We start from the raw sequence: 23,571 nt of genomic DNA, 5'->3' as shown, positions 1-23,571 counted from the left end.
AAGAGGTGCTGAGCTGTCCTCATAAGGTGTGGTGGCTCTTAGGTTGGAATAATGTTTTGTTATCAGCCTCCCTCCTTTGGAATGTAAACTGCCTCCTTGATGCATCCAAAAACATGACCTGCTATTTTTCTCCACCCTCCTCTCCCCGCCCACAACTCCCAGTACTTGCCATTGGTCCTCTAGTCAAAGGTGCTTTGATGCAGCAGACTTTGGTGGAGTGGTCTCTGTGTTGCATGCTTTTCGAAAGAACAAGGGCAAAGAAGGGAGGTTGGGGAATCCTTCACATCTGTGGGATGCTATTGATAGTTCTCCCCCCCCCCCTTTTTATTCCCTTTCTTCCCCCCCCCCCCCCGGGTTTTAGTTAGTGTTTAAAAATCTGATTGCTAAAGAGGCTCTTGAGGGCAGTGTAATCTGCAACAGAAATTACAAGTTTTTATCCAGGAATAAAATGCACAAAGCATCTGTCTTTTCTCCCCACCCCCCTTCTCTTCATGTATGTGTGGGGAGTTCATTTATTCTCTGTAGGCATGCAGCCTGCCATGGCATTCCCCACTTGGTTGAACAGAGCCAGTTCTCCCTTGTGCTTGGCAGGGAGATCAGTGGATGACATGTGGATAATCTCACTCTGCTTCAAGGCAAGACCTACCTATTGCTTTCCTGCCTTTGTGCTAGTCCAGCATATTGTTTAAAAGATCAGAGTACTGTGCCACAGTGACTTCGTATGGGTTCCCTTTTTTATTTTTAATCCCTTTCCCATTAGCTAATAGCTAATAATAAGGGGACGCGGGTGGCGCTGTGGGTTAAACCACAGAGTCTAGAACTTGCTGATCAGAAGGTCGGCGGTTCGAATCCCCGTGACGGAGTGAGCTCCCGTTGCTCGGTCCCTGCTCCTGCCAACCTAGCAGTTCGAAAGCACATCAAAGTGCAAGTAGATAAATAGGTACCGCTCCGGCGGGAAGGTAAACGGTGTTTCCGTGCGCTGCTCTGGTTCGCCAGAAGCGGCTTAGTCATGCTGGCCACGACCCGGAAGCTGTACACTGGCTCCCTTGGCCAGTATAGCGAGATGAGTGCCGCAACCCCAGAGTTGGTCACGACTGGACCTAATGGTCAGGGGTCCCTTTACCTAATGCTGTTCTAGGCTGCATCAAGAGAATTATAGTGTCCTGGTCAAGGGAAGTATTAGTCCTACTCTATTCTGCTGTGGTCAGACCGCACCTGAAAAACACTGTCCAGTTCTGGGCGCTGCTATTTAAGAAGGATATTTATAAGATGGAATGTGTGCAGAGGAGGGCAGTCACGATGACCAAGGGTCAAGAAGAGGAACGATTGGGGGGGTTGGGTATGTTCAGCGAAGAGGAGACTGTGGGGAGATAATGATAGCCATCCTCAGATACCGAAAGGGATATCACATGGAAGATGGAGCAAGCTTGTTTTCCTCCCGCGCTGGACGGTAGAGTTCAGTCCAATGGATTCAAGTTACAAGAAAGGAGATTCCAGCTGAACATCAGGAAGAACAGTAGAAACTGTTTGACAGTGGAACAGTCTCCCTCGGGAGATTGTGGTCTCCTTCACTGGAGGTTTTTAAGCAGAGCTTGGATGGCCATCTGACATTGATACTTTAGTCCAGGATTTAGGACCCTCGAGGTCCCTTCCAATTCTACACTACAGTGGTACCTCGCAAGACGAATGCCTCGCAAGACAAAAAACTCGCTAGACGAAAGGGTTTTTTCTTTTTTGAGCTGCTTCGCAAGACGATTTTCCCTATGGGCTTGCTTCGCAAGACGGAAACGTCTTGCAAGTTTGTTTCCTTCTTAACACCGTTAATACAGTTGCGACTTGATTTTGAGGAGCAACTCATAGAACGCGGTGTGGTAGCCTTTTTCTAGGTTTTTAAAGACTTTGGTGATTTTTGAAGCTTTTCCAAAACTTTCCCGACACCGTGCTTCGCAAGACGAAAAAAATCGCAAGACGACAAAACTCGCAGAACGAATTAATTTCGTCTTGCGAGGCACCACTGTACTATGATTCTATCATATATGGCAGGCCACATTTGGTGGGGTGTATGGGCAGGATTCTCTTGTGATTTGCACCACAGGCCCCATTTGCTGCATCTACCGTAAGCATTTCTATAGGGGTGATACAATAGAACATGTTGAATTGTAGAGCTGGAAGGGACACTGAGGACCATCTAGTCCAACCCCCTGCAGTGCAGGAATATGCCGCTGTCCCATATGGGGATTGAACCTGCAACCGTGGCATTATCAGCACCACACTAACCAACGAAACTACCAAGTGGCTTTTTAGTTTAGAACAAAAGGTAGCTGAGGACCAAAACGGCAAGAGGTTTTATGGGGATAGAAATACTTCTTTCATCATGCTAAAACAGGTTACTCAATTTAATTGATAGGCAAGGTATTCAGGGCAGGCAAAGGGGATTTGGAGTTTAACAGACCATATTATTTTACAACATTTGTTGCCAAGCCAAAAGGAGAATTGGCTAAGTGTATGGAAATGGAGGAGGAGGATGGTGCTGAACTACTGGACTGTAGCCTCCTCACAGATCCTAAGGTCTGTTTTGTTTCGGGTTGAGTGGGAGTTGCAAAATCACTGGGTGTGCTTCTGCGTGAGGAGTTGGAAAGGGGCAGGTCTCTAGGCTGTAGTGAGGAGGTCTAACTGGAAGTGCCAGAGATTGGAACGTCTTCGCATTTTGCATTCCACCTCCACAGGCACGCAACTGTGAACAGCCATTGTGTGCTGTATTCTTTCAATGGCAACTGGGTGCCAGAAATGCCCATGGTGGCTCTGGAAACAAGGTGAAATGCAGCTGTGAATTCGCTGCAATTCCAAGGCATAGCTTAATTTAATCAACAAGAGAGCTACTTGTGTTAATTTCCCCCCAAAAGAAATCCATTGAAAAAACAGGAAGCTTACTTTTCTCAAATGCAGGGCGGTAGTGTAGTGTGGGATACTGGAAGACTTCATTTTTTGATTATAATATATGGCTAAAGGAGAAAGTTCTTGGCTTATTTTGCCTTGCTTTAATGAGTTGCCTCCTAAGGGGGGGGGAAGCAATTGCAGCTGAAGCCTCTACTCTTGAAGTTCTCAAAGAGATTTTGGCTCAGGTTCAACTTCTAAAGCTGATTCAGAAAATGTCCTCCTTAAAGGCAGTGTTGTTACACTCAAAACTGACATTTCTGTTTTAAGTCCCTCTTATTCTCAAACAAAGATTGAAGCATTTTTTTGACATGAATGAAAATGGATAGGCCTATTTCTTTCTATTTGGACACCTGCAAAATATTTTTAACCGACTTTCTTCTCTTTTTTCTTTTTAGTAATACTATTCTCTGTTTTTATCTTTTTAGAAGTGATTCAAATGGGAGGTAATTTTTTTGCTTTTTCTCTTCCCTTTTTAATTATTTTTCGCCCTCTTCATTTTTTAATGCTATTATTTGGAACTCAAGCTATGTCCTTGTTCTCTGTGTGTGTGGCAATTTTTCATATATATGTGTGTGTGTGTGTGTGTGTGCGTGTGTGTGTGTGTGTATATAATAATATATATTATTTTCAGTACATAAACATAACAAAAGAAAAAATTGACAATAATAAAGAAAAAGCATAAAATAGAAAAAGAAAAAGAGTATAAAACATAAAATACAATAGGTCACCACAACATTGACAAATAGTTAAATAAATAAATTCCATTTTCGTAAACATATTTGTAATGGTTCTAGGGGTTGCTCGTGCGTAAGCCGGTGCCAACACCTGGCTGGGTTGCCTAAGCGAACCTTTCCTGTCCGGAGAGCCACTCACCCGTGGCTGTCTGAATCACTGGCAGAATCCATCTGGGCGTTTCTTAAACTTCTTCCAACAAAGAAGTTCTTTCACGCCCAGTCTCCTACTCTCCCTGCGCGGAAGCCTTCTGCGCAAGGAGGGTGTAGGCAGCGGAGGACCCTTCTCCCCCCCCCCCGCTGGTCCCCGGCAAGGAGTCATGTGACCCCCTCTCAGATTCCCCCATCTGCCCCCCTTATCCACTGGAGCTAAGCTGATTCTCTAATGTTTTTAACATTAGTATCTAACAACTTTGTTTCCAATTTGGTTTTTTCAGTTGCAAAACCTTTTTACTTGTCAATCTTAAATAGTCCATTAATTTGGTAGTATTGAAGCCAGTTTACCTTGTCTTTGATTTGTTCAAATGATTTTAACTTAAATCCCTCCCCATCATCAACCAATAAATCTGAATATCTCAACCACTTATTTTCCATATTAAGCTTTTTTTGTGCCTGCGCTTCCATTGGTGAGATCCTTTTGGGTGTTTTTCTTACCAAAAGGTCCTGATATCTAATCCACACATTGTATAGTGCCTTCCTAATTATATGATTCTTAAAACCGCTATGGGCCTTTATTTTGTCATACCAAAAATATGGATGCCAACCAAACCTATTGTCCAATCCCTCTAAATCCAAAATATCTTCATTTTCTAGATGAATCCAGTCTTTAATCCAGCAGAAGGCCACAGCCTCAAAATATATCTTTAGCTCAGGCAGGGAAAAACCTCTTTCTTTTGAATCCGTAAATAATTTATATTTAATTCTCGGTTTTTTCCCTTGCCAGATAAATTTGGACAGGGCCTTCTGCCATTCTTTAAAACATTTGACATTATCAATAATAGGTAAAGTTTGAAACAAAAACAGCATTTTCGGCAATACATTCATCTTAACCACTGATATTCGACCCATAAGTGAGAATTTTAAATTTGACCAAATCTCTAAATCTCTTTTTATTTCATTCCATACTTTCTCATAATTATCTTTATAGAGATTCAAATTATTTGCTGTTAACACCCAAATATTTAACCTTCTTCGTAAATGCTAGGCCTTTTTTTTATAAGGGTTTTTCTTTCATCTTCATCTAAATTTTTGTCCAATACTTTGGTTTTGCTCTTGTTTAATTTAAAACCAGCCAGCTGCTCATACTCCTGTATCATCTCCAGTGCTTTCACTGCACTCGTCTCTGGATCCTGTAAAGTTAGAACCAAGTCATCAGCAAAGGCTTTTAATTTATATTGCTTAGAGCCCACTACAATACCCTTGACTTCCCCTTCTTTTCTCAAACTATTCAGCAAAACCTCCAGGACCAAAATAAATAATAGAGGGGAAAGCGGGCACCCTTGCCTGGTTCCTTTCTCAATTTTAATTTCTTCCGATACCACATTATTAATAATAATTTTAGCTTTTTGTTCAGAATAGATCGCTTTGATACTGTTTAAAAATTGTTGACCAACCTCAATACTTTCCAAATTTTTTTCCATAAAAAGCCAAGAAATATTATCAAAGGCTTTCTCCGCATCAATAAACATTAATAATGTATTTCTTATTCTTTCTAAATGTATTTAGTATTTCTTTTAGCCTCTAATCTTTCCAAAATATCCACTATATTTCTAATATTATCTTTCATATGTCTTCCAGGCAGAAAGCCTGCCTGGTCTTTATGTATATGTATATCTGATAGAACTTTTTTCAATCTATTAGCCAGAATATTTGCAAATATTTTATAATCCACATTAAGTAGTGAGATTGATCTATAATTCTTTACATCTGATCTCTCTTGCTCAGATTTCGGTATCAGAGTTATAAATGCGTCTCTCCAGGTTTCAGGGGCCCTCTCCACTCTCAATATATTATTACACACCTCTGCCAAAGGCTGTGATGGCTTTGCCTGTTGCTTCCGCCACCCCAGAACAAGATGGCCGCCCAGGAGGGGACAGGTCAGACTTCTTCTCTGACAGGGTCCAGTGTTCTGAGGCAGGGACTTCTCATTCACCCACATGCTACACGTGGATGAGTAATGCTCCTTTCTGTGTCAACTGAGTTGAAGGGCCCAAAGTTCTCCTCCCTGCAAACACTGAAATTGAAGAGTGCTAGTAAAATAATCCCCTCTGATTCAAGCAAGGCCCATCACAAGGGAGCTCTTCTGTGCCCTTTCCCCCACAGCAATCTTGGCTTTCCTTCCTTGACCCCATCACCTCAGCCCTATGGTGTCATGGCATTAGGTGCTGGCCTGCAGCATTATCTTGATCTCAGAATTAACACTGACTACCTTCCATTTGGATTACTGCAATGTGTTATGCAAGGAGTTGAATTTGGAAATGGTCTGGAAACCTGAGTTAGTGATAATAATGACTGCAGGGCCATTGATTGGCTCTTGACAGGGGAGTTTAGGCAAATTCACACCAACGAACTTTCACCCGCACCCTGTGTGAGGAATGTTAGAAGTGGGTGTGAGATCCTCAAAATCTGAACAAAATTGCTGAAGCAGCAGAGAGTTTATCGATTACAAAATAACGTCCTTGCAAGATTGGGTGTCCAAAAGCAGACACACCCAAAAATAGTAAGACTGAAGCTTATACCTGAGGCCGGTTCCCTCCTGTTTCCTCATTGGCTGGGTATGTGCAGGGTATACAGCCTATCACGTCCGCCCAATTAAAATACTAAAATCCCCCCCTTTGTTGACATATCGCATTACTCTGAATTTGATGACCATTCCTCCTAATTTCTTTCCTCCTCCTTTGGTCTGTGTTCCTATGCTTTTACACATTCACGCAAGCAATAAAGCCACATACCCTTAGGCATAAGCAAGGTCTATATTTGCTGAAGTATGCGTCCATTTCAGCTGTCAGCCAACCTGTTTTCGGGCATTATAACCATGAGTCATTCTAAAGATAAGCTGTTAAGCAAGTCTATGGTTAGCCTGCACCTTATTACCACATTCCTAAACCATTTGTTTTCTTCTCAGCTGAGAGATTAAGTGGGTTGGCCGAGGATGTTCTCTTGCAGGTGACACGGACTGTTCTTGTATAAAAGCCACCAGCATTGGCTAAGGCGAAGTCCTTGGCTCTGTGCCTCTGAGTTGAATGGAAATGGCATTTGGTGGAACTCTGTGGATGCAGATATTATATATGACCATCTTCATTCATTTCTTGCTGTTGGTATGGGGAGTTTCTTATGCTCTTGCCAGGACCCACCTGCCTCGAGGAATGAGCCGTCCTACACCATTGATACTTTTAAATCTCTTAGTGGGATATGGATTTGTACTGGTAAGTTTATTTTACATATATTACAGGGATGAAGTGACACCTCTATAAAAAGGGCTGCAACATTTGAAATAGTTTAGTTTAGAGAAAAGGCAAGTAAGAGGCGACATGATAGAAATGCTTAAGATTATGGAGAAAATAGAGAGAGAAAGGTTTTCCTCCATCTCTCACGACACTAGAACTTGTAGACAACCCAATGAAGCTGAATGTTGGAAGATTCAGGACAGATAGAAGAAAGGACTTCTTCACACATAATATATTCAATCCATGGAAGTCACTCTCACAAGAGGCAGTGATGGCTGCCAAGTTGAATAGTTTCCAACAAGAAATAGAGAAATTCATGGAGGCAATAGCTATGGATGCTTATTAACCAGCTCTGGCTCTAGAGATGGAGGCAGCAATGCCTCTGAACACCAGTTGCTGGAAAACACAGGAGGGGAGAGGGCTCCTGTCCTTGGGTCCGGGTTTGTGGGTTTCCCATTGGGGCACCTGGTTGACAACTGCGAGATGCTGGACTAGATGGGCCATTGTCCTAATCCAGCAGGCTCTGCTTTGAGGCGTTCCCAAAGTAAAGGAAGGCTTGAACTCTGATTATGAAAATACACACAGAGGCTTGAACCAGCAAGACTGGTTGCGTATAATAATAATTCCTGTCCACCCTCCGGCCCAGGTCGTTTTATTCACAAAAGAACTTTTGTCACCGTGTTCGTAAGAACCAATCAGATTTCCTCTGAGCATTTCAACAAACCCCACGTGGGGACAAAGTTAACCTACAAAAACTAATTACCGTAAGCATGCATATTTCTGGGGTAAACAAAACAGAACTACAAAGGAGTGCATCCAGCAACCCCGGAAGTCACAAACAAGCAATATACGTGATAAGAAGGAGGCCAGGAGGACAGGGATCATTATCACCTTCATGTGAGATCTGTTTCCTGGCCCTAAGATTAACATCCTAAGATTAACATATCAGAAAAGCTACAACAAAAAAAGCTGCCCACTATCTTTCACAGCCCAGGATGCATGCCTGGCATAGCTGTCAACTTTCAGATTTGAAAATAAGAGATCAGCAGCTGGAATAAGGGATGACAGGTCCCAAAGTAAAGAGCTCAGCTAATCTGTAGGTGGGCTTTTGCCCTTGCAAACAATCGTGGCACCCTCTTTTCATGTTTCAGTCATTTTGCTTCGGTCTCTTGTAATGTGCTGCCACCCAGTGGCCTTCCTGGCAAATTACATCAGGTAATTCAGATGTCTTCAGGTAATTCAGAGTTTGACCAAACTGCGGGAGGTAGTGGAGGACAGAGGTGCCTGGCGTGCTCTGGTCCATGGGGTCACGAAGAGTCGGACACGACTAAACGACTAAACAACAACAACAATTCAGAGGTGGATCCCAACATAACCTTTCCTTGCTTCTCTCTCTCTCTCTCTCTCTCTCTCTCTCTCTGTAAATAATTTTTATTAGCAGGCCAATCAAATCGCATTAATTCCAAATCACATTAGTTCCAAATTATACAGCCAAATTTTTAAAAATTTATTGGGGGTACCCATACTTCGCGCTCTGAAAGGGATCCAAACATCGCTCTTGCTGCTGCTTTAATTTCACAGTTCTATCCAGTTCTGTCCAGATAGTCTCCTTATTATTTTCCTCATCTTCTTATTGTAATCATATATTCCTTTCTTTGTGATCTCTGATAATCTTCACAAGCGGGTTGAAAACAAACATATCCTGTGTGGATTTTACACTCTTCAGGAGCCATATCACATAAAGGACAGCCACCATTTCCACACCTCCATAAAAAACCTTCATACAGTCTGTCCGTGATTTCCACCGGCCTGCGAATCTGTATCTCAGGGGGCTCTGCCGGGTCAAATTCACATTCCGATAACCATACATTCACATTCCGATGACCACGGTCCTCCTCCCCCTGTCCTCCTGTGGGCAGGTCGACTTGACGAAACTGCGTCACAAAACTTTCCTTCCATTCCCAATATTCCTACCAGCCTCTCTTTGATCAATAATTCATTTCCACACAGCTTTTAATCTCCAGCTTGTGATTAGTAATTTGCAACGATTCTTTCTCTCTGGGGGGGGAGGATTATTGGGTACTCACATAAGACCAAAAAAAGAAAAGTTTTTTCCTCCCCCCCTTTCCATTTCAGTCCGACATACCAGTCTCATAATGATGAGTCTTCACTTGATTTATTGTCCAGCCCGTCGCTCCTCACACAGAGATCCCATTAATCAGCAGTCTTTACACCCGATCTTCACTTGAAGTATGTGCATTTGCTTCTTTATCCAATTATATATTTCGAAGTAATGCAAACCAGTGCGTGATCAGAGACAGCGTCCGGGAGAGCGGCCCCACCGGAGGGCTTTGTGCCAAAGTGCCCGGTCACCCCCTTCTTTCGAATCCGGGGGTGAATTATGGGCACAGCTGGCAAGGCAGTCCCCCCCCCATTCCCTTGGGGGGGGCAAGGGAGGCTGCATACTCCCATATCAGCCTCTTAATTGCCTCATGTGGGTCGGAGAGATGTTATTGTCGGCCATCTTCCAATGTGCCCCCTGGTGGCCCCCCACGTTTCTTTGCTTCTCATTCCGCCCCCCGACCGTTGCTTGGTAAGTGCTGCAGTTACTTTCCATAAGCAGATCTTTCTCCTTTCCCCAGACCAGCTCCGCCAGGGCTATTGCTCACTTCCAAGCCTCAATATTACCACACCGTCACCTCTCCGCTGGGAAGCGCTGAGCAATGGCGAGTCCCCAGGCAACGCGGCCGATTTGATCGGCACAAGGCATGCAAGCTCCATCCCCCAGTCATTCTTAGACTCCTTATTGGGTGAGCAACGCAGCCAAGCAACACAGTTGCAGCCTCCCTCCTCCCTGGCTGGCAGGGAGGGAGGGAGAGGAGCTGCTTCTTTGGAAACCTGGGAAATTTACGGGACAACATCAATCCAGGACAGCAGCGGGAAATGGCGCTGGGATAAGGGAGTTTCCCGCCAAATAAGGGACGGTTGACAGCTGTGATGCCTGGCAAAGCAACTGGCAGCTGGGCTGTGTACGCAAGCAGAGAGAATTGGACAGTAGAGGAAATGGCCAGAGATGCAGAGGGTTGTGGGATTTGATCAGAAATTATTGTCAATGAATTAAACCCAATCAACACCATGCTTTCACAGCTGACATAATGGCTTGATGCATATTTTATAATTCCTCGTAGTAATCCCATCTGATCCCCACACTCTGGATATTTGTACTCCTCCACTACTTAGGTTCTTATGCACTCCAGTGGATTTATCCTGAGTAGTACTAGCACTGAATACCCCCAATTTGTGTTGCATCTTAAGGTTTGAAATAACAGGAAGCATACTAGGAAAGGGGAGTGGGCGGGGGCTTCACTTCTGGGCTGCTCAAAGAGAATAATTTTCCATCCCAAGAGGAAGGAAAGGATAAACAGCGCAGTCATCTCCCATGCACGGTTTCTGTTCCATAGGCAATACATATATGCAATACATATATCTAATGCTGATTTAAAATGCTAAATGGTTTGGTTTAAACAGGGAGGAATTCTGGAAAAACTGGGCATCTGCCATAGATATTCCATGCTCAGGATCCTAAACCTATTAATTCCAGAAGTGAAGGACCCAAAAATGATCACAAGGGATCTGGTTTTTGATGGGGTGCTTGTGAGGCTGTACTGGCCCAAGACATCACCTGCTGGGAACAGGAAAGGAATCATCTTTCTTCATGGAGGGGTTGCACTATTTGCAAGCATCCGTAAGTTCTTTGAAATGTTTTTGAAATGTTTCACTTTGTTGTTTGTGGAGAATTTGGGGTGATACTTTAATGTAAAGGTCATGAAATGTTTGCTATGTAGGGGTGGGGGTGGTTTGTGCTGCCTCTGGGTTTTTATTTTTATCTTTATGAATACTGCTACAAAAGTTGGGTACCACCTCCACTCTCTGCCAAACCAGTAGGATGGGATGATGAGAATTGTAGTTTAAGAACAGTTGGAGACCCAAGCTTGGGAATCACTGCTCTAAAGACACTCTTTTCCTGAAAACTCAACCCCCCCCCCCCATTGCCATGAGTCTGACAACCTCTTTCTGCTCAGGCCCAAGAATTCCCTGCATATGTGCCACCAACCCCTTTGTCATGTTAAGGCCTCTATCCAAGTGAGGCACTGACTTGGAAAGTGTTTTTTCCGCTGGCCTCCAATCTTCCCTTCAATACTCCAAATCAGGCATAGGCAAACTCCGGCCCTCCAGATGTTTTGGACTACAATTCCCATATCCCTAGCTAACAGGACCAGTGATCAGGGAGGATGGGAATTGCAGTCCCAAACATCTGGAGGGCCGGAGTTTGCCTATGCCTGCTCCAAATAATAATCAAAATCCTACCACTTATTAATTTCTAAGGTTTAGGGTGGTCTTCCCCCCAAAACTATAACAATATAAAGAATAACAACAAACAATGTCAATAACCTGTGCCTACACACAGTTTAAAAGGCCGTCTATTGTTTAATTAGCCAAAGGCACCTGACGATATGAAACGAAGGCGCCAGGTGAGTCTCCTGGGGGAGAGCATTCCACAAACGGGGAGCCACAAGAGTTCTGGGCTTGGGCCCAGAAACAAATTGGCAGCCAATGCAGTCGCACCAGGATTGGCATTATATGCTCAAACCACGGAGGGCAACCTGGCTGCTGAATTCTGCACCAGTTGAAGTTTCTGAACTGTAGGCAGCTTAACATGGCAGGATGGGATTGTGTGGTAAGAAAACAGGGCTGAGCCTTCCTGTTCCAGAGATGTCTGGTTCTGTATTAATTCCTAATGTCAAGGTCAATGAAAAATGCCAAAGAAGGTATTTGTGCTTCGTACTTCAATGGACTTCTATGAAAGGTCTTCCAGAGATGCTCAGAATTAATTTGAAAGAAGCCCAAAAATGTGGTCTGAGGTTTGTTTGGTCCTGTTCTGACTTATTCACGTATTTACACGTTCATTCTGCATGGAGGGAGTCCATGGTCATCTCAAGCAGGGCTTGTTCCCACAGCTGTGCAGCACTGGAGTCAAAGGCATCTTTCCCAGCCAGCCTTTAGCTAGCCAGTCCAAAATGGATCCCAGTCTTCGTTCTTCCTAGCACACCTTGCTTGAAAAGTATGGATTTTTTGGTTCTATTCTGAGTTTTACCCATTGAAACTGCTGATCAGGAGGGAACAAAATGTACATAATGGTTTTCAACTAGTGATGCCCCATTTATAAAGGGTTCAGTTCAACTTAGTTGTTGCCAAAGGAGACTCATTAAAGGTTATGTGCCTTTTTCCAGGAACTTCTGCAAGGATCTGCCATTCGCTTGCCCATGGAACCGACTCAGTGGTTATGTGTGTTGAGTAAGTATCTTCACGCTTCAGTTTCTAACCCTTCCACATGAGCCCAGAAAACGGCTGATTTTGCCAACATCGTGAATTTGCCAACCTTTAGAATGGGTGTTCACCTTTGTATTATGTTTTTTATGCCTTTGGACCCAATCCCTCTGGCTTTAAGCATAAGAAGCTGGATCAGGCCAAAGGGGGGCCCAACATCCTGTTCTCACGGTGGCCAACCAAATATCCCAATGAAAAGCCCACAAGCTGGACCCAGACACAGGAGCACTACTCCCAGTTGCAATGTACATCATCTGGTATTCAGAAGCATTACTGCCTGTGATAGTGGAGATGGCCCATCCGCCTTGTGACTAGTATTCATGGATAACCTTATCCACCATGAGGGGCTGATATGGCTTCTCAATCTATGCTAGTTCTATCTGTTGCAATTATCTCTATCCTGCCTTTCAGGACAAAACTCCTTCCAAGGCATCATATAAGGAACATTAAACTACTTTTACATAAAACTAGATAAATGTTTTTGTCCCTCTCTCTTAACTCTAGAACATGTGGACATTCAATGAAGCTGAGTGCTAGAAGATTCACCTAAAAGAAAGTACTTCTTTACGCAGTGTGTAGTTAAGCTGTGGAACTCGTTCCCTCAGGAGGCAATGATGGCCTCCAACCTGGGTGGCTTTAAAAGAGGATTAAACAAATGCACACGGTATAAGACTACCAGTGGCTACTAGCCATGATGGCTATAGCCTGCCTTTGCAGTTGGAGACAGTGTCCTTCTGAATGCCAGTTGCTGGAAGCTGAGGGAGGGAAGAGTACCACAGGACTCATGTTCTGATTGTGAGTTTCTCCAATGATTGACCACTGGCCACTGAGAACAGGATGTGAACTAGCATTATATTATCATGGAAAACCTCAGGCACTGGGGCTCAATGCTCCACTCCAGGCCTCTTCAGTTCTCCCTGAAGAGCCAGTGTGGTGTAGTGGTTAAGAGCGGTGGACTCGTAATCTGGTGAGCCGGGTTCGATTCCCTGCTCATCCACATGCAGCTGCTGGGTGACCTTGGGCTAGGCACACTTCTTTGAAGTCTCTCAGCCCCACTCACCTCACAGAGTGTTTGTTGTGGAGGAGGAAGGGAAAGGAGAATGTTAGCCGCTTTGAGGCTCCTTAGGGTAGTGATAAAGCAGGATATTAAATCCAAACTCCTCTTCTTCCCTCTGAAATCACTGCAGACCCCTACCTCTGCACCATTGCCCCTCTTTTGCACCCTCCTTGAGTGGCATCTGCCTGACTGGAATTTTTCTTGCTTGCGTGAAGGCAGGGGTGCCAACCTGAGTAAATATTGCCCCCCCCCCCGCCCGCCGGTAAGTCCCATATTGCATAAATGATCACATGACGCGGAGCACATAACCATTTGAATGGAAATGTCAATCAGCTTAGGGGGACCCAGCCTCCTTGGGGGTGCTGAAGGTGCCTCAGCCCCAAGTATGATGCCAAATGTTGATGATATCTTGTTTTTTCTTTAGATTTCGTTTAGCTCCTAAGCATCCCTATCCAGTCCCTGTACAGGACTGTTTAACTGCTGTAATACATTTTATGAAAAATGCAAAGGAATACGGAGTGGACCCCAGCCGCATTGCCATTGCTGGGGAGAGTAGTGGAGGCACTTTTGCTGCGGCCATTTGCCAAGAACTGGTGACCAGAGAGGACCTCCCAAGAGTGCGAGCTCAGGTCCTCATCTACCCATTCCTCCAAGCAGTGGACTTCAATTTGCCCTCCTATCTGCAAAACCAATCAGTTCCTCCTATGTTCAGGAAACGAGGTATTAAACTCGCTTTGACATATCTCACTGGGAAGACAATGAATGTAGATGGAATTCTGAAAGGCGCCCATGTCCCTCCTGATTTGAGAGAGAAATACAAAAAATGGATCAATGCTGATAACATTCCAGAAGAATTTAAAGCTAGGGCCTATGTTCCTGTAGCACCAGCTCCATTTTCAGAAGAACTTTATGAACAAGTTAAAAGAGGTACTGAGACAATGTTTGCCCCCCTTCACGCAGAGGATGACATAATCCACCAGCTCCCAGAGACTTTCATTCTAACCTGTGAATATGATTTTCTCCGGGACGATGGGCTGTTGTACAAGAAGCGGCTAGAGGACCACGGTGTGCCAGTGACATGGTATCATGTTCAAGATGGATTTCATGGAATAATGACCATGGCGGGTTTGAAGGCAATTGAATATCCGAGCACACAGAAATGTTTGCAGAATGTAATACAGTTCTTAAAAGGTTTATAGAAATGAATGACATTCTTTGTCTTCCTATGGCAGTCTTCTCCTTCTGTGGAGGGAAATATCGTTCCTCATTGTGCCAATCCTGAAGTAAAAAGAAAAACTCTGAAGGGGAGGTGTGGGGAAGTCAGGGAAATATGTTATTGAAAATAAGGATTGCAAACTCTATGTGTTTTTAACTTTTTTGTTTTCTTCTTTTTTTGATTTTTTTAATGTATTGTGGAAAATTTCAATAAATATATTTTTTAAAAAAAGAAAAAGAAAAACTCTGATCAAAAGTTCTACTCTGTTTAATTTATTAAAATCACCATGGGCTCTATAAATACATAAGCAAAGCCCTACTGGATCAAGCCATTGGCTCACTTCATGCAGCATCTTGTTCTCTTTATGTTACATATTTTTTAAATTAATTTTCATACAATTTAACAAATTCAATACAGTTTCAATACAATATTCCCTCAACATTTTCACTCCTCATCCTTACTTCCATGAAGTTTCTGTTCAAATCCTTTGTCTACTAAATGTAATACTCATTTCTATAACAAATATCCAACATTAGATTCCTTTATCATTCTCCTTCCTTTGCTTATATTTCCAGTCCTGCCTGTGTTTTCATTTGACTATAATATTTTCTCAGATATTCTGAAAAGGATCTCCACTCCTCCACAAGCATTTCGTCCTTTGGGTTTCTTATTTTCACCTTCTCCATATAGTCCAATAGTTTTAAAGTCCACTCCTCTTTTGTTGGAACTTCTTCATCACTTTTTTTTATTGATTTTCCAGATTTTAACCCAATTATAAAAATTATAACAAATTAATACAATTCTGTGTAAGTGACTTCCTGCGTGCCGTCCTTGATCCGTCCTTATCTTCCAATGTTACTGTGTTTACATACTCTTATTGAAGTAAATAGTATAACAGACCCTGAGGATTGCCACACCCCTTGTTACTGGTTTGGGAGTCTTCTCTTTCTAGAAGATCTCTCCCCTCCTGACTGGAATGAGACCCATGTAGGCTGTATCCACACAGCTGCTACTTCTCCTGGCTCAAAGTCAGCCCTCCAGCTAGCTCCTGGCGTAAAACTCTCCCAAGACACTCAAACCAGGCCCAATCTAAAAACTCCCTCAGAATCTGCTCCTTTTATTTTTCTCCTCCCACTCTGCTCCCACTCTGCTTAGTACTCATTCAGAGAGGCTCCAGCCCTCTGGTGGAATTCTGAGGGACTGCATCACCAAACTCTGGTCTGGCTTTGCTGTCCATCACAGAGGTACTTAGCAGGGGTCAGCAAACTTTTTCCGCAGGGGGCCAGTCCACTGTCCCTCAGACCATGTGGTGGACCGGACTATATTTTGAAGGGGGGGGGGGGAATGAACGAATTCCTATGCCCCATAAATAACCCAGAGATGCAATTTAAATAAAAGGACACCTTCTACTCATGTAAAAACATGCTGGTTCCCAGACCGTCTGTGGGCCGGATTTAGAAAACTTCAGTGGGGGAGAGGGGAGGGTGGGAAAAAAGCTTTGCGGAGGGATCAAGAGGCGAGAAACTGGAGTCTGGTCCTTCTACAGCTTGGGAAAAGCAGGGTAGGGGGTGGGTAAAAGGTAAAGGTAAAGGGACCCCTGACCATTAGGTCCAGTCGTGGCCAACTCGGGGGTTGTGGCGCTCATCTCACTTTATTGGCCGAGGGAGCCGGAGTACAGCTTCCGGGTCATGTGGCCAGCATGACTAAGCCGCTTCTGGCGAACCAGAGCAGCGCACGGAAATGCTGTTTACCTTCCCGCTGGAGCGGTACCTATTTATCTACTTGCACTTTGGCGTGCTTTCGAACTGCTAGGTTGGCAGGAGCAGGGACCGAGCAATGGGAGCTCACCCCGTCGCGGGGATTTGAACCGCCGACCTTCAGATCGGCAAGTCCTAGGCTCTGTGGTTTAATCCACAGCACCACCTGCGTCCCTTATAGGGGGTGGGAGGCTGGCCCAAATCTGAAAACGTGATGTTACTGTCCCTTAGAGCAGCTTGTTATTGGTCCTGGGGAAGGCTGAGAGGAGGCGGGGAGGGGAAACGGGGAACTTACTTGGGCAAAGCCAGTTTGAAGAAGAGTCCGCCTGCGCCCAGCAGGCAAGGAAAGGGGGTGGGAGTGGAAGCACCCAAACACAGACACGAGGCTTAATTTTTATTATTAGGAGGCATCCGGGGGCGTAGGAAGGGGGGTGCGGTGGCGGCAGCCCGCCCTGGGTGTCATCCCTGAGGTGGGGTGACAAGAAGGCACACTGCAGGGGGCTCGCCCTGCTGGCCCATGTGCAGCAGTTTGAGTTGCCACCACTGCCCACAGCAGATCACAGCGCGCACGCCCCCCCAGCTCACCCTGCCCCCCCCCCCGGTGCACAGCATGGCCGGTGCTCTGGGCGTCTGTGCAGCTAACTCCACCACTGACTGAAATTGTTGCCCCAAAGCAACGGACGATTTTCCAGGTCGGTGTAAAAATGCTCTGAAGTGCTGCTGTTTGATTTATTACCCTCTCTTTCAGAGGCCTCTTTCCCTCTCCCCCCACTCTCTATCTCCAAATCCCTGGGTGGGTTGAATCCTAATAGCGAGTTGTCCTACCCAGTACACTTCCTCCGAAATGTATCCCATTGGTTTTAGAGTTTACTCACAAGCAAGGGTAAAAGGGTCGCAGCTCACATGCACTTAGTTATGCCAGGCAGAGGCAACCTTGGCCCTCCAGCTGTTTTGTGAATACAACTCCCATCATCCCTAGCTAACAGGACCAGTGGTCAGGGATGATGGGAACTCTAGTCTCAAAACATCTGGAGGGCCCCGAGTTTGCCTATGCCTTAGTTATACTTTACCAGCCTTTTGCTACACTACTCCTTGTTGTCCATACAGGGTAATCAAAACAAAAATAACAAGGTAAATTAGCTATCATCCCAGCAATTAATCCGTGTTTTTGTTTTAATTGTGGAGTTATATACAATGGCAAGGGCAATTTTATTCTGGTAAATATACGTTGCTAGAAAGCTAATTACTTTGTACCAGGTTTCCTTTCAACATCTCATTAATTTGACTTTCTGCCTTATTACCTATGCACCTCTAGGAGCCATACAGCTCCGCTGCTCCTGGGACTTGTTAAGTTGTGGGCGAACATATCAGACGACACAGCAATTCTTCCAAAGCAGCTCTTTATTTGTAAGCTGGAACAGAACTGAACTGAGGAGCTCAAGTCAGCCTGCTTATATAGAGCTCCACTAGAATGCAACAGTAACCATTTTCTGTAACTAGCCGATCACTGAACTTCACTTTCGATCCTTCATTTGCATACAAACTATCCAATCACTGAACGTCACTTTCGATCCTTCATTTGCATAACTCTCTACAGTATCCCCCTGCTGGCCCAGGGTGAGAACTTCAGTACATAACAGGACTCCCCTCTCCCTTTGGGCGTACTTGTCTGCAGCGGCGGAGGAAGCCGCTCGGGCACCTGGGGTGGCGTGTTCAGGAGCCTGTTTCCTCCCACTCAACCGCCCTACATCTGGGGGAGAGGCAGCGGGCGGACCGTTTGGGCAGCGCAAAGCCTGTGAGACGCATGACTTGGGTGCACTGCAGGTGCCACGATGAGTGCTGCCTGGTATTTTGTCACCCCCTCAGTGGTGACACCCGGGGCGGCTCCTCGCCTTCCTTATCAGCTCCAGGCATCCTGCTGCCACTGGATAGAAAGATGGAGGGGGACAGAAAGAAGCAGCCTGCTGCAGGTGGAGGGAAGTGCTGAGGAAGCAGGGAGAAAGGAGAGCAAATGGAGAAAGAGGAGCGGGGTGGGATTGGGGGAGGACGAATAAATGCTGGCCTGCAGCTTTATCTTCATCTCAGAATTAACACTGGCAACCTTCCATTTGGATTTCTGCAATGTGTTATGCAAGGAGTTGAATTCTGAAACTTCAGTTAGTACCAATAGTGACTCTTGGGACATAGATTGGCACTTGGGAACAGATCCATATCTCATCTGGGCCTGGGTAGATCCCAGTCTGTTTTCAGGTGTGCACGTCTGATCTGAATAGGCCCACGTGCGGAGTTTCTTCAGGTATCATGGCCCTAATTTGTGAAGGGTATAGATACCCTTGGGACACAGGTGGCGCTGTGGGTTAAACCACAGAGCCAATCAGAAGGTCGGTGTTTCGAATCCCTGCGACAGGGTGAGCTCCCGTTGCGCAGTCCCTGCTCCTGCCAACCTAGCAGTTCGAAAGAACGTCAAAGTGCAAGTAGATAAATAGGTACCACTCCGGTGGGAAGGTAAACTGTCTTTCCGTGCGCTGCTCTGGTTTGCCAGAAGCGGCTTAGTCATGCTGGTCACATGACCCGGTCACACGACCTGTACGCCGGCTCCCTCGACAAGTAAAGCGAGATGAGCGCCGCAACCCCAGAGTCGTCCACAACTAGACCTAATGGTCAGGGGTCCCTTTACCTTTTTTATAGACACCCTTGCCCTTCCTAGCTGGACCTTAGGATGGTGGGTCCTTCTCTGGGAGCCCCCTGCAGATAGGGTGCAGCAGAGTCCTGCCCTGACCACCCACCTCTTAACACCTGATCTGAATATACTGCTTGCACCTGTTTGTTCACTGACTTATTGGCCTGGGTGACATTTCAAGGTTCTCCTTGGCAGCTCAAAGTTTGAATTCAAGTGATCAGAGGATGGTGAGATCCAACGGCATCTTCTTGCTTGTTGGCCTGATATGGAGAGAGCAGCATAATGTCTTGCCTTTTGTGTGTCCGGGTATCTGGGTTTGACTAGAATTCTGTCTAATGTGGGTATAATGAAATGGACCCATTGCACTCCAAAGGACTTGGCTTAGCTTTTTGCACAGATCTTTCTCGTTGCTAAATCTTCAAAGTCAAGCAGATATTATGTAGCAACATCTGCCTGGAGTTATGATGTGACAATTTTGGGACTTCACATTGAGAAAGAGAGAGAGAGAGAGGGAGGAAGGGATATTTATTTCAAATTAACTTAATTTATTCTTCTACTTTAAATATATACTCTTTTGAAACTGCTGGTTTCAACAATCCAGCCAATGTTCTTATCTGTTTACAAGGTATCTGTAAATATTCAATAAACCATTTTCATTCTTTTATAAAAAGTTTGTTATCTGGGTTTTTTTATTTTTCTGGTAAGTTTTGCCATTTCTGCATATTCCTTAAGTTTTCTGTATCCATTCTTCCTTTGCTGGGACTTCTACTTCTTTCCATTTTGGGGCAAGTAGCATTATTGCTGCTGTACACGAACAAGTTTCTATACAGTTTAGGTAGTTCTGTCCCTATAATTCCCAAAAGAAAAGCTTCTGGGCTTTTTACAAACATTATTTTAAACATTCTTTTCTATTCATGATATATCATTTCCCAGTAAGCTTTAACCTTACTACAAGACCACCACATGAGAAAAAGAACCTTCTTTCTCTTTACATTTCCAACACTTATTTGATTTAGATTTATACATTTTTGCCATTTTTGCCAGTGTTTAGATACCATTGATAGATCGTTTTCTCTTAAACCATAAGATGCTATAAATTTTATATCCATATTCCACAATCGTCCCCATGCTTCCATGTCTATATTATGACCAATTTCTATTGCACAATGTATCATTGGGGATTTTACTCCCTCATCCTTTGTCTCCCATTCCAATAATATTTTATACATTATAGACAGCACTTTTACATTCCATTCCAACAGGTCTGTCTCCAGTTGTGATATTTGTTCCCCAGACCCTTGTAGCCTATCTTTCTTAAATACTCCATTCAAATGATGATATTGTATCCATGTTGTTAGTTTTCCTGATAATTCCTTATTTTTTATAAATTTATACTTTCCTCCCACTTGTTTTAATAAATTTTTGTAAGTTGTTCACCATTCTATCATATTGTAATCCTTTTATGTGAACCACCCTGAGACCTCTGGGTATAGGGTGGTATATAAATTCAATTATTATTATTAATAATAATATTCTTTTTCTTTACCTCTATAATTTCCAACATTGAGAGCCAAAGAGGTTCCCCTCTAATAAATGCTTCTATTTATCCCATATTCTATACAATCCCCCCCCCAATTATATGATTTATAAATCCTTTATGTACTTTCACCTTTTCATACCATAATGAAGCGTGCCAACCAAAAATATTATCATGGCCTTCTAAGTCTAGAATATGTGAATTCTCTAATGTTCTCCATTCCTTCAACCAAGAAAGACAGGATGCTTCCATTTTGTATCATTGCAGCAAATGACCAATGGGTCCAACAGCAGAGGAAGCTTTTATAAATAAATGAGTGAACTAAATCCCATTGTATTTCGACTCCCCTCTTTGTATCAGTTCAGCAAGAGGCCATCAATGGGTCCAACAGTAGAGGAAGCAGAGGAAGCTTTTATAAATAAATAAATGGATTTTATAAATGAAAAGTGGAGTTATATGAGCAATAGACTGGATGGGATTGGCTCCCATTCATCAGCCTTTGTTGTTGTTGTTTAGTCGTTTAGTTGTGTCCGACTCTTCGTGACCCAATGGACCGGAGCACACCAGGCACTCCTGTCTTCCACTGCCTCCCGCAGTTTGGTCAGACTCATGTTTGTAGCTTCGAGAACACTGTCCAACCATCTCGTCCTCTGTCGTCCCCTTCTCCTTGTGCCCTCAATCTTTCCCAACATCAGGGTCTTTTCCAGGGAGTCTTCTCTTCTCATGAGGTGGCCAAAGTATTGGAGCCTCAGCTTCACAATCTGTCCTTCCAGTGAGCACTCGGGGCTAATTTCCTTAAGAATGGATGCGTTTGATCTTCTTGCAGTCCATGGGACTCTCAAGAGTCTCCTCCAGCACCATAATTCAAAAGCATCAATTCTCCGGCGATCAGCCTTCTTTATGGTCCAGCTCTCGCTTCCATACATCACTACTGGGAAAACCATGGCTTTAACTATACGGACCTTTGTTGGCAAGGTAATGTCTCTGCTTTTTAAGATGCTGTCTAGGTTTGCCATCACCTTTCTCCCAAGGAGCAGGCTTCTTTTAATTTCGTGACTGCTGTCACCATCTGCAGTGATCATGGAGCCCAAGAAAGTAAAATCTCTCACTGCCTCCATTTCTTCCCCTTCTATTTGCCAGGAGTGGCCATGATCTTCGTTTTTTTTATGTTGAGCTTCAGACCATATTTTGCGCTCTCCTCTTTCACTCTCATTAAAAGGTTCTTTGATTCCTCCTCACTTTCTGCCATCAAGGTTGTGTCATCTGCATATCTGAGGTTGTTGATATTTCTTCCGGCGATCTTAATTCCGGCTTGGGATTCATGCAGCCCAGCCTTTCGCATGATGAATTCTGCATATAAATTAAATAAGCAGGGAGACAATATACAGCCTTGCCGTACTCCTTTCCCAATTTTGAACCAGTCAGTTGTTCCATATCCAGTTCTAACTGTAGCTTTTTGTCCCACATAGAGATTTCTCAGGAGACAGATGAGGTGATCAGGCACTCCCATTTCTTTAAGAACTTGCCATAGTTTGCTGTGCTCGACACAGTCAAAGGCTTTTGCATAGTCAATGAAGCAGAAGTAGATGTCTTTCTGGACTAGTAATTCCCGCCCCCAACTCCAGGAAGCATTACACTGGGTAACAATTTTTTACTTTTTGAATGTTGTCTAGATTTCTACAACTGATTTAGGGTATTTTTGCACTGCTGAATCAGGTAATGGCACCCGTTTCTCTCCATCAGGTCAGGTTTACTGTAAACTGAATGGTGGGCATTGATAAAGGTAAGTACACGTAAATTGCATGTTGCTTCACCATTTTTCAAACTTCAGGGCATGAACTTCCGTTTCTTGGAACTCCTGGAATGCTCAGCGGCAGGGAGGTCTCTTTTTAGAGTCCAACAGTAGTCAGCCATCATGACTATCCCAGCGACCCTGATACCTGGTCTCCATCTCTTTCATGTCCTGATGGAATCTCTCCCCCTGCTCGTCACTCATTGAACCCAGTTGCTCAGGAAACTGGTCCATATGTGAAAATAGGTAGTGCATCTTGACGCTCATGCTGCAGCCCATGTTTCTGAAAGCAGTCAGCATGCTGCTGTCAATGAACAGTCTCCAATCTTTGGGTTGGTACTGTGGCACTCCAAGCTTGAGCAGAAGCTGCGCAATATCTGCACAGTACACCATGTCTTTCTCTTCCGAGAAAAAACGGAGGTACTCTTGATGCCTGTTGCGGAAGAAGCTGATGCAAGCACTGTGAGAGAGGAGGTTTTTTCCCTTCAATCTGGATGCCAACAGTTCGGCAGAGTCCTTTACAAGCTGAGGTTGCAAACTAGATCATTCAACTCCTTTTGGGAAAATGGATGTGGAGCATCATCTTCAAGAACCACTTCTTCTTCTTCATGTCCTTCAACACTGGAGGTATCTTCGTCACTAATGTCAGGAAGATCTCCGAAGATAGGCACTGGAATTTCATCACAATGAGCTACAGGACGATGTGCTGATTGAAGATCAGGATACTTGAGGCTGCTCCAGTTCTTTCTGTTGATCCCAGCCGCACCAATTTATGGAAGATTTCGAGGTTTTATGACTTCAAACTGATCCCTTTTCCAAATAATCACCCAGAACTATCGGACCTGAATACTTATTGTCATTAAAATAATCATTTCCAATCAAAACAATTATTCGACATGGCATTTTACCCCCACCAACTTCTTCTAAAATGCTCCACACAAGCGTACATGTGAACAAAAACATAAAAAAGACATGTGGCCATAGCTCAAAAACTTGACCTGATTGAGCAAAACCAATGTGATTTTTGGAT

At 44.2% G+C, this 23,571-nt stretch overlaps 1 protein-coding gene across 1 annotated transcript; it reads left to right on the top strand.

Annotated features, from left to right (window-relative positions):
* The first annotated feature begins 625 nt into the window (after positions 1–625).
* On the top strand, positions 626–15,035 carry LOC114587084 (arylacetamide deacetylase-like 4). Its single transcript, XM_077920381.1, has 4 exons — positions 626–7,093; positions 10,643–10,859; positions 12,406–12,469; positions 13,984–15,035. The coding sequence occupies exons 1-4, from the start codon at positions 6,911–6,913 to the stop codon at positions 14,756–14,758; spliced, it is 1,239 nt and encodes a 412-aa protein (XP_077776507.1). The 5' UTR covers positions 626–6,910; the 3' UTR covers positions 14,759–15,035.
* Positions 15,036–23,571: the final 8,536 nt, after the last annotated feature.

The sequence above is a fragment of the Podarcis muralis genome, chromosome 16, assembly GCF_964188315.1.
Source record: "Podarcis muralis chromosome 16, rPodMur119.hap1.1, whole genome shotgun sequence".
Classification (NCBI taxonomy): Eukaryota; Metazoa; Chordata; class Lepidosauria; order Squamata; family Lacertidae; genus Podarcis; species Podarcis muralis.
Note: the sequence above shows the minus strand (reverse complement) of the source record. Positions and strands in the feature narration are given on the sequence as shown.